Source organism: Neophocaena asiaeorientalis, unplaced genomic scaffold (genome assembly GCF_003031525.2).
Source record: "Neophocaena asiaeorientalis asiaeorientalis breed wild unplaced genomic scaffold, Neophocaena_asiaeorientalis_V1.1 scaffold843, whole genome shotgun sequence".
NCBI classification, from domain to species: Eukaryota; Metazoa; Chordata; class Mammalia; order Artiodactyla; family Phocoenidae; genus Neophocaena; species Neophocaena asiaeorientalis.
The window spans coordinates 158,815-169,089 of record NW_020174272.1 but is presented as its reverse complement, the minus strand read 5'-3'; the positions used below and the strand labels follow the sequence as shown (position 1 = coordinate 169,089).

General features: G+C 62.6%; 1 protein-coding gene across 1 annotated transcript in view; it reads right to left on the bottom strand.

The window, feature by feature from the left end:
* Nucleotides 1–10,275, bottom strand: part of HCFC1 (host cell factor C1) — a 22,839-nt gene that overhangs the window by 3,090 nt on the left and 9,474 nt on the right. The window contains exons 5-20 of the mRNA XM_024755734.1: nt 9,977–10,061; nt 9,554–9,660; nt 8,312–8,491; nt 7,870–8,229; nt 7,470–7,630; nt 6,770–6,967; nt 6,186–6,410; nt 5,991–6,095; nt 5,381–5,600; nt 4,919–5,061; nt 4,632–4,770; nt 4,271–4,491; nt 2,219–3,657; nt 1,903–2,062; nt 799–1,243; nt 47–364 (exon numbers count right to left, since the gene is read on the bottom strand). Of these exons, the coding sequence (XP_024611502.1) occupies nt 47–364; nt 799–1,243; nt 1,903–2,062; nt 2,219–3,657; nt 4,271–4,491; nt 4,632–4,770; nt 4,919–5,061; nt 5,381–5,600; nt 5,991–6,095; nt 6,186–6,410; nt 6,770–6,967; nt 7,470–7,630; nt 7,870–8,229; nt 8,312–8,491; nt 9,554–9,660; nt 9,977–10,061 (4,506 nt within the window). The remainder of the gene's footprint in view (nt 1–46; nt 365–798; nt 1,244–1,902; nt 2,063–2,218; nt 3,658–4,270; nt 4,492–4,631; nt 4,771–4,918; nt 5,062–5,380; nt 5,601–5,990; nt 6,096–6,185; nt 6,411–6,769; nt 6,968–7,469; nt 7,631–7,869; nt 8,230–8,311; nt 8,492–9,553; nt 9,661–9,976; nt 10,062–10,275) is intronic.

Here is a 10,275-nt window from a genome sequence, read left to right as displayed (position 1 = left end):
CTTCCGCGATCAACCGAGTTCCCCGGGGGAGCAGGGCCCCACTCACTCTCAGTGGCTGTGGAGGGCAGCAGTGCCACGGTGCTGGGCGCAGCCCCGGCCAGCTCGTTGAGGCAGTTGCTCTCGATGGTCGGGTCGTTGAGGCTGTCGGCAGGGGCCAGCGCCTCCGTGGGGAGGTGGTGCTGCTGCTGCTGGGCCTGCGCCTCCTGGAGCTGCTGCTGCTGCACCAGGGCGGCCAGCTCCTGCTGCGTCAGCACGATGGGGATGGTGGTAGCCTGGCCCTCCTGGCCCTCGGCCGACAGGTGGCTCAGCTCCGCCTGCGTCACAGCGGCCGCCGCCTCCGACGTGTCCATGGGCTCCCCGGTGCCTGCTCCAGGTGGAGACGACTTCTACTTAGGAGGAGCGGCAGGTGGGACAGCCCAGCCCCGGCTACCCATGGTCACCGCCCTCCCGGAGCTAGGGGCAGCCCTGGTGGGCGCCGGCCCTCAGAGCCTGTCTCTCAGACCTCATCTCCGGGCCCACCTCTACCCTGCCCTCCCCCGCCCGAGAAAGCCCGCTTCCTTTCTGGGCGCCCAAGTCAGCCTGCCCTCCCCGTCAAGTCTGCGGCGTGCTGCCCTGGCGGGAGACAAGCCTCCTCTTCCCAGGCTGTCACCGGGGCCCGCCAGCCAGGGCCGCCAGCAGGGAGGCTCCAGAACCCCGGTTCCTCACTCCTCCCGAGGAGTCCGTCTTCCCCTCGGGGCTCCCACCTACCCTGAACCAAAGACAGTGGGGTAAGCCACCTACCGTGACCCCAGCACCTACCCATGACGGCCTGCTGCGCGGCCTGGAGCACGGCCTGGATGGCCAGGGCCTGGGCTTCCTCTGTGGCTGCGGCCTGGGCGGCCGCTTCAGCGGCAGCAGTCACCGCCAGCTCCTCGGGGGTGAGCCCCGTTACCATGAGGGTGGTGGTGCCCGCCTGGGCCTCGGCCATCAGCTCTTGGGGAAGTGACAACTGGTCTACTTCGGACTGCGTGGGCGGTGGCGGCTGGACCACCACAGTGGCTACCACGGCTGAGCTGGCAGGCTCCTGGCCTGAAGACGGGTCCCCTGTACTGCTCAGATCCACGGCGGCCTGGAGCTCGGGGGCCTGGGAGGCTGACAGGACCTCGGCGGACTCCCCCATCAGGGGTGCGGAGGCAGGCTGCAGGAGCTGCCGTGGCGGAAGCTGCTGGCGAGGCCCTGGCGAGGCCTGGAGCTCCTCTGGGGGCTGCAGGATGTCAACAGCAGAGAAGGGCATGTCAGAAGTTTCTGTGTTGGCTATGGTCACTGTTATCGTGGCCGGGATGGGGACTTCGGTGGTCAGAGCCCCTGGGGTAGTCTCGGTCACTGATGAGATCTTCTAGAAAGGGAGAGAAGCCCCTGTCAGAGGGAAGGAGCGGGAGGCCAGAACCAGGCAGACCTTCATCTTTCCCTGTGGGCCAGGATTTGCATTCCCCAGGGGCCGCCACGACCCCATCTGACGAGCAGGGGCGGTAGGTCACTGAGCAGTGGGGGGCGTGGCAAGAGGAGTAGAGACCTGCGACCTGCCGGCCAATTTTACCCCATCCTCACAGAGGTCTCCCCGCCTCGCCCCAGCGGCCCTCAGACTCCCGCTGTGCCACTCTTACAGGCGACAGCCGAGTAACAAGCCATAGGAAACAGCTATAGAAAGAAAAGCGCCCACGAGACACCCACCAAGCCTGGGGGCCTCCTGCGCCCTGCCCTGTCAGGCACGAGGCTGCCCTTCTATGGTCTGGAAAAGGAACCAGGAGTGGCGCGTGCCTGGAGCGAGAGCGACACCTGGTGTCCAATCCTGGAACAGCGCAGGCCTGAAGTGCGGTGGGCAGCAGGGAGGCGGACAGAGGAGGGCCCTCCGGGGGCTCTTACCGGCACCGAAGGGCCCGGGACCGGTGTGGACTGTGTCACAGTGGTCACGGCCCGTGTCAGCGTGGAGGACACCGTTGTCGTGATAGGACTGGAACCAGGGATGTTCACGCCGTGGCGGGGGGTCTGCGGGGGGCAGGGGGAGAGTGGGATGACAGGCCCCCTCCAGCAGGGTTTCCACCCAGCTCTGCCAGCAGGGGACACCATCGCCCAGAGGACCCGCCCAGGCTAGTAAACCGAGCTCCGCGGAATCAAACCGAAGGCCTCTTGCTGGGGCCTGGGCCCCGGGGAGCACGGGTGCCAGGCTGGCCGCCTCCACCTACCTTGGTTGGAACTCATGTTGGAGGTGACGGTGGTGGCCGTGTGCGTGGTGCCTGTCTCGTGGGTCTCACAGGGTGGGTTGGAGCACACCCTCTGCGTCGGGAAAGGAGCCAGCAATGAAGCTCCAGCCTGGGGGGTAACTGCGGGCGGTGCCGCCCCCTCCAAGCCGGACTCCAGGGTTCTGTGGGAGGGCGCGGCGTCAGGGAGCAGGGCGCCCATGCTGACTGACATGGTGGTACCGGTGGAAGCCGTCTGGTGCGTCTCACAGGGGCGGCCAGCGGGGGGCTGCTGCCCACCCTCTGGCTGGCCCGCACCCCCGGTGGACGTGGCGGTGGTGGGCGTAGGGGTGGTGCCCGTCTCGTGGGTCTCGCACGGGGGGTTAGAGCAGACCTGCGTCACGGTGGCCGAGGAGCACAGCAGTGCCTCCAGGGCCTTCGCAGTCACAGCGGCACCAGGCGAGCTCTCGTACCCAAGCGCAGGCATCCCCTGCACCTCACTGGGTTCCCCGGCACCCACGGTAGAGCGGGCCGTGGTGGCGGCGTACGTCGTGTGGGCGTGATGCGCCTCCAGCTGGCGCCCCACGGATACCAGCGGGCCCAGGCCAGCTAGGGGGCTACCCTCACCACCAGGCCTGACCTGGGTGCTCAGAGGGCCCAACTGCACGAGCGTGGCGCCACGGCCACCAGCCTCCAGGGCCAAGCTTGGTCTGAAGAGTGGGCCAGCTGAGCACGGGGCCCCGGTGGCCATCACAGTCATGGTGGTGCTGGTCGCGCCGGTCTGGCGGGTTTGGCACGAGGGCTTGACAGACCCCTGGGCTCCCTCTGACGCCCCGGCAGCCATGCCGACCCGGACCACGGCGGGCACGGTGCTTGCCACACAGGTGTACCGGATGTCTCGCCGCTGCCCGGCTCCGATGCCTGACATGGCGGTGGTGGCCGTGCTGGTGGTGCCCGTCTCGTGGGTCTCGCACGGCGGGTTGGAGCAGCCGTGCTGCCCAGCCATGTTGGAGGTGGCGGTGGTGGCCGTGTTGGTGGTGCCCGTGTCGTGGGTCTCGCACGGCGGGTTGGAACAGACGCGAACCACACTGCCGTTCTGCTGGCCCACTGTGGAGCTCACGAGAGAAGCAGCTGCCTCTTGTCTGTCGCAGACAAACTGCACCTGGGTGGGCTGCGGGTGTCCCCCGAGATTAGCCACGACAGTGGTGGTGGCTGTGTTGGTGGTGCCCGTCTCGTGGGTCTCGCAGGGCGGGTTGGAGCACACCAGTGTCACAGTGCCGGGCTGCACGTCACCCTGGCCTGAGTCAGCGATGGTGACCGTGGCCGTGGGCTGTTCTGTAGTAGGCGAGGCCAGAATGGACACGGGGAGGTCGTGCACAGGCTGGGCCTCGACCCCGCTGGGCGCTGTGATCAGAGTCACCTGGGTAGGCTGGGAGACAGGCTGGGGGAGAGGCCAGATGGGGAATTAGTACAGCATCCCCTACGCTGGCTGGGACCACCAGCTTGGCTCCTAAAGCAACAAAGCTGGCAAATCCGGGACCTGCTCACCCTCTGACCCCAAGAAACTGACTCTCTCAGGAACCAAGGAAGAGGTACTGCGTCACCTCAAGGGCCACAGGGACTGGGAAGGGGCTGGGCGGGGGCGAGGCCTGGGCTGGGAACCCTGCTGACCCCAGGCTGTACCAAGGCCAGCCACAGACGCTTCACCACCTCACCAGGAATTCAGCTTACAACGTACGAAGAGAAAGATGCTATATGCACCCCAAAATGAATCGTCGTACCCTCTACAGTATCACGAAAGAAAAAGCCTAACGCTCAGAAACTAAAAATGGCTGAAACATATTATCTCGGCACGACACGCTATCAAACGGTGACTGAGAATCGCAATTACGTGGCTACAGGGAAACCGTCCTACGGGTGCCACACACGGGAGGGCAAAAAAGGACCCAGCTGCACACGGCAGCAGAAGGAAGCCTGGAGAGGATGGCCCCAACGTGGAGACCGGAACCCTCAGGCTGGGCCCGCGCTTCCACGTGCTCTCCCGGCTGCCCTACCTGCATGGTGATGGTGGGGGTGGTGAGCCCACCGGCCGCCGTCAGCGTGGTCTGTGCCGCCGACACGGTGATGGCGGTGGGGTTGATCACTTGGCTCGAGAGGGTGGCGATGGTGCCCAAGGTGGTGATGGGTGTGGCCAGGGAGGCACTGGTGCTGTGGCCCCCGGCCCCGGCGAGGCTGGTGGACACGGTGCCCGTCACGGTGCCTAGGGTCGTGACGCCTGAAGGCAGAGAGGGAGGCGGGGGTGGGATGTGGGAGGAAGCCCGCTGTTGGCACCGCCTTCCCGGCAGCTTTTCTCCCTGGGCAGGCGGGGCCGGGGCGCACCCCGACTCTGCCCCACTCCCCCCGCGGCCTACACACCTGTTGTGCCCTTCACGACCAACGTGGTGACAGCCGGCTTGACGGCGGAGACAGTAACGGGGGTGACCAGGCGGACGCCGCCCATGGGCACGGTGCGGAGAATGGTGCCCGGCTGGCCGGGGGCTCCCTTCAGCACCACCTGGGATGTCAGAGGAAAGCAGCCTCACATCACATGCGGGCTGGCCAGACCCTGCGCTGGCCCTCCCAGGCCCCACGGGAAGACCCACGTGGCCTGCTGTGCTCCCGGACTGGACCCTGGGGTGAGGAGAGGGCCAGGCACGCCGCACCTGGGTCACTCCTTGCTGCCCGTGGCCAGTGGCGATTTTGGGAACAGCAGTGATGATTTTGGCGGGGGCTCCAGTTCCGGAAGTCATAACCTTGGTGGTGATAATGGTGATGGGGGACTTGATGCCGGGACTGCTGGTCACACCTGGAGAAGAGGGGGGCAGCCTGGCTTCAGGCTGGGCCACGAGGGACAGCGCCGGCCTCCCACCCGGGCCTGCTGCCGGGTCCCGTTTCTCTTGGGCCCCCTTTCAAGCAGTTACTCCTGCTGCCCCTTGATTAAAACAAAGAAGTACCAACTGTAGCCGTAACCCCTGCTACCTCCCGACATATCTTAAGGAAAAGGCAGGGAAAGGGTGGAAAAGAGGGGAAAACCAGAATGGAAACACGTCGCAGCCCGCCCTCCATCTGCCTGCCTTTTCCCTCCTGACATGGTCCCTCACCAGCACGCTGGAGGAGGCCCCTACCCGTGGCGCCCGCCTGCGTGATGATGGCCGACATGGGGATGGTCTTGATGATAGTGGTCGTGCCGGGCTTGGTGGTGCTGGGGGACACGCTGCTGATGCCCAGGATGGTGGGCTTAGTCCCTGCCCCGCTGGCCTGCGTGGTAGTGATGATGGTGGTGGGCTTCCCATCTGCTGACGTCACCAGCTTCAGGATAGTCCCAGCCGGCAGGGGCCCTTTGGTCTGTAGAGGGAAACACGCAAAGAGGGGCTGAGGCGAGCCGGCATCACTGTCGAGACGGGAAATGTTTTTGTTTTTTTTTTTAATTTTTAATTGACCTACGATGTTGTGTTAGTTTCAGGTGTACAGCTAAGTGATTCAGTTATACCCATATATATCTATCCATCCTTTTTTAGAAGAATGGCAACTTTAACAGTGACTCTGGTCTGGCTAGTCTCCACTGGCAGCCCAGGCAGCTCAGAGTATTCTGAAGACCGAGGGTGACAGGACCAAGCAGTAGGACCTTCTGTGCCATCAGTGCTCATGGGATCATGTCTAGCCAGGGATGCGAGTTCTAGCCCCAGGCCAGCGCCCACTCTTGCTTGTGTCACGGTCTGGAGCCCACGAGCTCACCTGGATGATCTGAGTCACCGGGCCTGTAGACGCCTGGCCTGTGACCGCAGAAGTCTGAACTGGTTTGGTCTGGACCACTGACATCACTTTGCCCAGATTGGAAATCTGAAAAGGAAGACATAGAGCACAAAGAGTGATCCAGAGACCAGTCAAGGGCACGGCCTGGGCTGGGCTCTCCTGGCACCCATCACTCACCAGAGCACTGCCTCCTGGGACAGAGATGGGGCTCTTCACCAGGGTGATGGTCTTGGTGACCCCACCCACCACTGTGGTCACCACCTGTGCCTGCTGGGCCACTGTCACGGTCCCCGACTTGTGTACTGTGATGATGGGGCGGGTGGACGTGTTGGCGGCAGAGGAGACAGATGTCCCCACCTGGGCGGCTGCAGTCTTCAGCATGCGAGTGGCTGGGTTGCTCACCTGGAGGGAGCAGAGAAGAGTGGTGGGCGGGTCAGAGAGCGCCCGAATGGCGGGGGTGCGCACACAGCAAAACTCTAGCCTGCCTTGCCCCACGCGTGCATGCGTGAGTGCGTCCCTAGCTCAGTTCGGTTTACCTTTCCTCTAGCAAAGCAAGGGAGGACACTGGGCCGGCAAGTCTAGCCTAAGGCTGCCACACCCCTATAGCTGTCAGCTTATTCCACAGCCCACAGCAAACACCAGTTACGGACCTACGGCCTCTGCGGGTTGGTCCAAAGCCCGGAAGGAGTGACCGCTGTCCGATCACAGTGCCCAGAAGCCCCCGGCCCCAAGGCTGAGAACCAGGCCCAAGGGATGCTCACCATGACTGGCGAGGAGGCCACCTTCACAGTGGCTGGGAGGGTGGTGGTGCCAGGCGTCACGGCCACAGTTTTGACGATGGTGGTGCCGGCCGGGACACTCAGCACCGTGGGTGCCGAGGAAGGAGGGATCTTCTGGGTGGCGGCAGCCGCGGCTGCCAACGCCGCCATGCCACTCATCTGCGGGTTGCTGCCGATGACCTGCAGCGGGCGCAGGGAGTGTGAGCCCACAGGGAGTGCGAGCCCACAGGGAGTGCCAGGCCCGCGGCCACCACATTCCCTGCTCCACGGCCTTCACCAGAACCCGCCTGGCTCGCCCTGAAGCGGCACCTCTCAGCGTCAGGACTGCTGGGCCCTGCTCTACTGACCCCAGACGTGGACTCCTACCACTGACGAGGCACAGCAACCTGGCAGCAAGAGTTACGAGTAGTTCTGGATCTTTCCTAAAGACCACGGAGACAGATACAGCTCTCTCCTCATGGGGCTGAGTCAAACCCCAGCTGGCTAGATCCTCCCCTCAGGCTCCAGGACAAGAAAATACACACTTAAAATGCCCTTGAGGTCAGACGGGCGGTTCTGAAGTCAGTGCCGAGCGGGCGTCTCATCTGCGCTTTACGGTGCAGGACGCAGGACGAGCGGGACTCGAATCCCGCCAGCGCGCCGCCGACCGCCAGGAAAGCCCCGCCCCGCCCGAGCTTCTCACCGTCCCCTGGGCGCTCTGCGTAGGCACGACCATTCGCACGCCTGCGGGAAGCGAGGTCACAGTGACGGGGGCTTTCCCAGCCTGGCTGGCAGGTCGCATGGTGACCAATGGGGTTCCTGCTGTAGCCTGAGGACCGGTCACTTTGAGAACAGCAGGGACACCTGGCAAGAGAAGGGGCAGAGGCGAGCAGCTTCTGTGACCTGCTTGTGCTTCAAATCTGGCCCTTCCAGACACCCTCAGTGACAGCCTCCAAGGTCGGGACTGAGGTCCCCCGCCACCACTTGGCCACAAGCCTGCACGAATGGCCACCAGGTGTGCCGTCTGTCTAGCGGTCCTCACTCAGGCACGTGACCCCCTGGTGGGCCGGATCTTGCCCTTGAGAGCCCGGCCCCCGGCTCACCTTGAGTCCTGGCTGCGGCAGGCACGGAGATCGAGCTACCAGGCACCGTCGGCAGGACCTGGATGGTGGTGGTGGTTGGGGTGGTGGCGGCAGCCTGGGGCAGGAGCGTGATGCCTACTTGGGTCAGTGGCTGCACAGCAGGCGCGGCTGCTGCTGGGGCAGGGCTCTTGGGAGGGTTGGCAGGCACAGACGGGACTGGATTGGGTGTAGGGGAGGTGGCAGTAGCAGCCGTGGCAGGAATGTCATATTTCTGGAGCTGCAGAAGATAACTGTCGGCTGTTGCCACAGCCCCCCAGCTCACCTCCAGGGAGTTGGTGTTGGCTCGTACCAGCTGTACCCGGGCCGGGGGCGGTGGCTTTTCTGTAAGAGAGCACCGCTGGTGAGAAGGCGGCAGCAGAGACTTCAGGGACGGGCATGGCAGCTCTCCTCCGGTCGGCCTTACCCGTTTCCAGGTACCAGAGGTCCTTGCAGCAGACCTGGTTGTTCCAGGCCTTTCGGTAGCCGTCACGCCCACTCCAAATGTACAGGCGGGTGTTGATGGCTACAGCACAGTGGCCGGCACGGGCCCGGGGAATATTGTCCTCCAGCGTATCCATCAGGATGGTCTCCCAGGCCATGGTATCTGGGGAGGGCAGGATGTGGAGGTCATTAGCAGGCAGAGGAATAGACAACCCCCAAGGGCTCTTTGGCCTTTTGCTGTCAGGGATGGGGAATTAAAACCAGGAAGTCATCAAAGATTACTAAATTAAGACAAAGACAAAAACAAAAACAACTCCACATAGCAAAAAGACCGTAAAAAATTATAAACCACGAACTACAAACTGGGAAAACTATGTGAAACACACAGCCAAAGGTTTCCCTTCTCACACATCAAGCAACACAAGAGCCTCTAGAAAGAGATGGGTGAAGAGGAACGCGAGTTACAGAAAAGGTGACAAGAGGATCCGAGGAAAAATACATACCCTCACTCACGATTAAGGCAAACTTAACCCAGAGGGTGCCTGGCAGTTTGATGTTCGTGCTGGTGCAGCCAGGGCTCAGGGTGAGCCAGGGGAGGGAATGGGGGCTGGCCCACGGGGAGAGTCAAGTGCCTACCGGGCTCCGCAAAGAGCGAACTGTTTGCCGGCCTGGCAAACACTGCCAGGGGCATCTGTGTGTACGGCAACATCCCTCTGAAAGCAAGTCTACCTCTAGGTCTTCCTCTTTGAATACAATTGCACTTGGCGAGAACGGTGTGAGGATACTCACGAGCAGCGTTGGTGCAAGTTTTGACACCACGAGAGCAATTCAAAAGAATGAGGCCACTCGCCCTGCAGGGATGGGATGGTCTCCAGGACAGAGTAAATGCAAGGGTCAGGGGCCGCACTGCGTAGAGCAGGCCACTGTCCTGTTTCCTCGGTTTTAAAGGAACCTAGAGGCAACGCTCGTGTATATAGCAAAGTCCCTGCAGGGTGGGTGAGAAACCACCAACAGGAGACAGGAGGGACGCTCTGCGTGGTTACGCTGGGTAGGAAGAGCCTATTCAAAAGACGCAAAGGAGGAGCGTCCCTCAGAGCACTTGGGCCACTGGCTACTCCTGGCGGATTCTAGAGGCACGGCCTAGAAGCAGCTCGGCTCCCTGTGCTCCCCACACAGCTTTCAGGCCAAGGAGGCCGCTCTGAGCCCAAGCCCGAGGAGGCCATACCCAGGTTGAGACAAGCCAGTGTGTTGGTACACTTCCACTCCTTCTCGTGTGTGGCCACTTTGACGTCATCCATGACGAGAGGCACCCAGCCACCAAACACGTACATTCTGGGACGAGGGAGGGAAGAGTAGGAGAGGATTGTAGAGGAGGTGCCAAGCTAGAGGCCACCTCTTCCATCCAGAAACTTCTGAACACACTTGGTCCTCTAGCTCTCCCCAGGACGCACGAAGCTCTGGACGTGGCCCTCTCCTACTTGGTGGCTCAGCCCTCACAAGAACTGTGTCACCTCCAGTATGTGGAGCCTCGGTTTAGCTCACCTAAAGCTCACCTCAGTCCCCATCGTTCTTATATTCACTTTGGGACTTTGACATTGACAAAAACACTCAGCTGCTGGTGGTGGAAAAGCCGTGGCTGGCTGCTCACTTGTTTCCTATGGTCGTAGCCGAGTGGAGACTTCGAGGAAGAGGTGCCACCCCGCTGAGGCTGGGCTTATTCCACGTCAGAGTCTCTGTGCAGAGCAATGGGAAGGGAAGGTTACCCATACCAGGTCGGACACGGGCCCTCTGACCCACAGGATGTGCCCCGGACACAGGGAAGGTGCAGGGAGGCAGGTGCTGACCCAGCGCAAGAATTCCATACCTGGCCTCCTTACAGCCCACGGGAGGCCCTCCGATCACCAGGTGCTGGCATTTCCCAAGCTGTGTTTCCCTTCCTCTGAACTT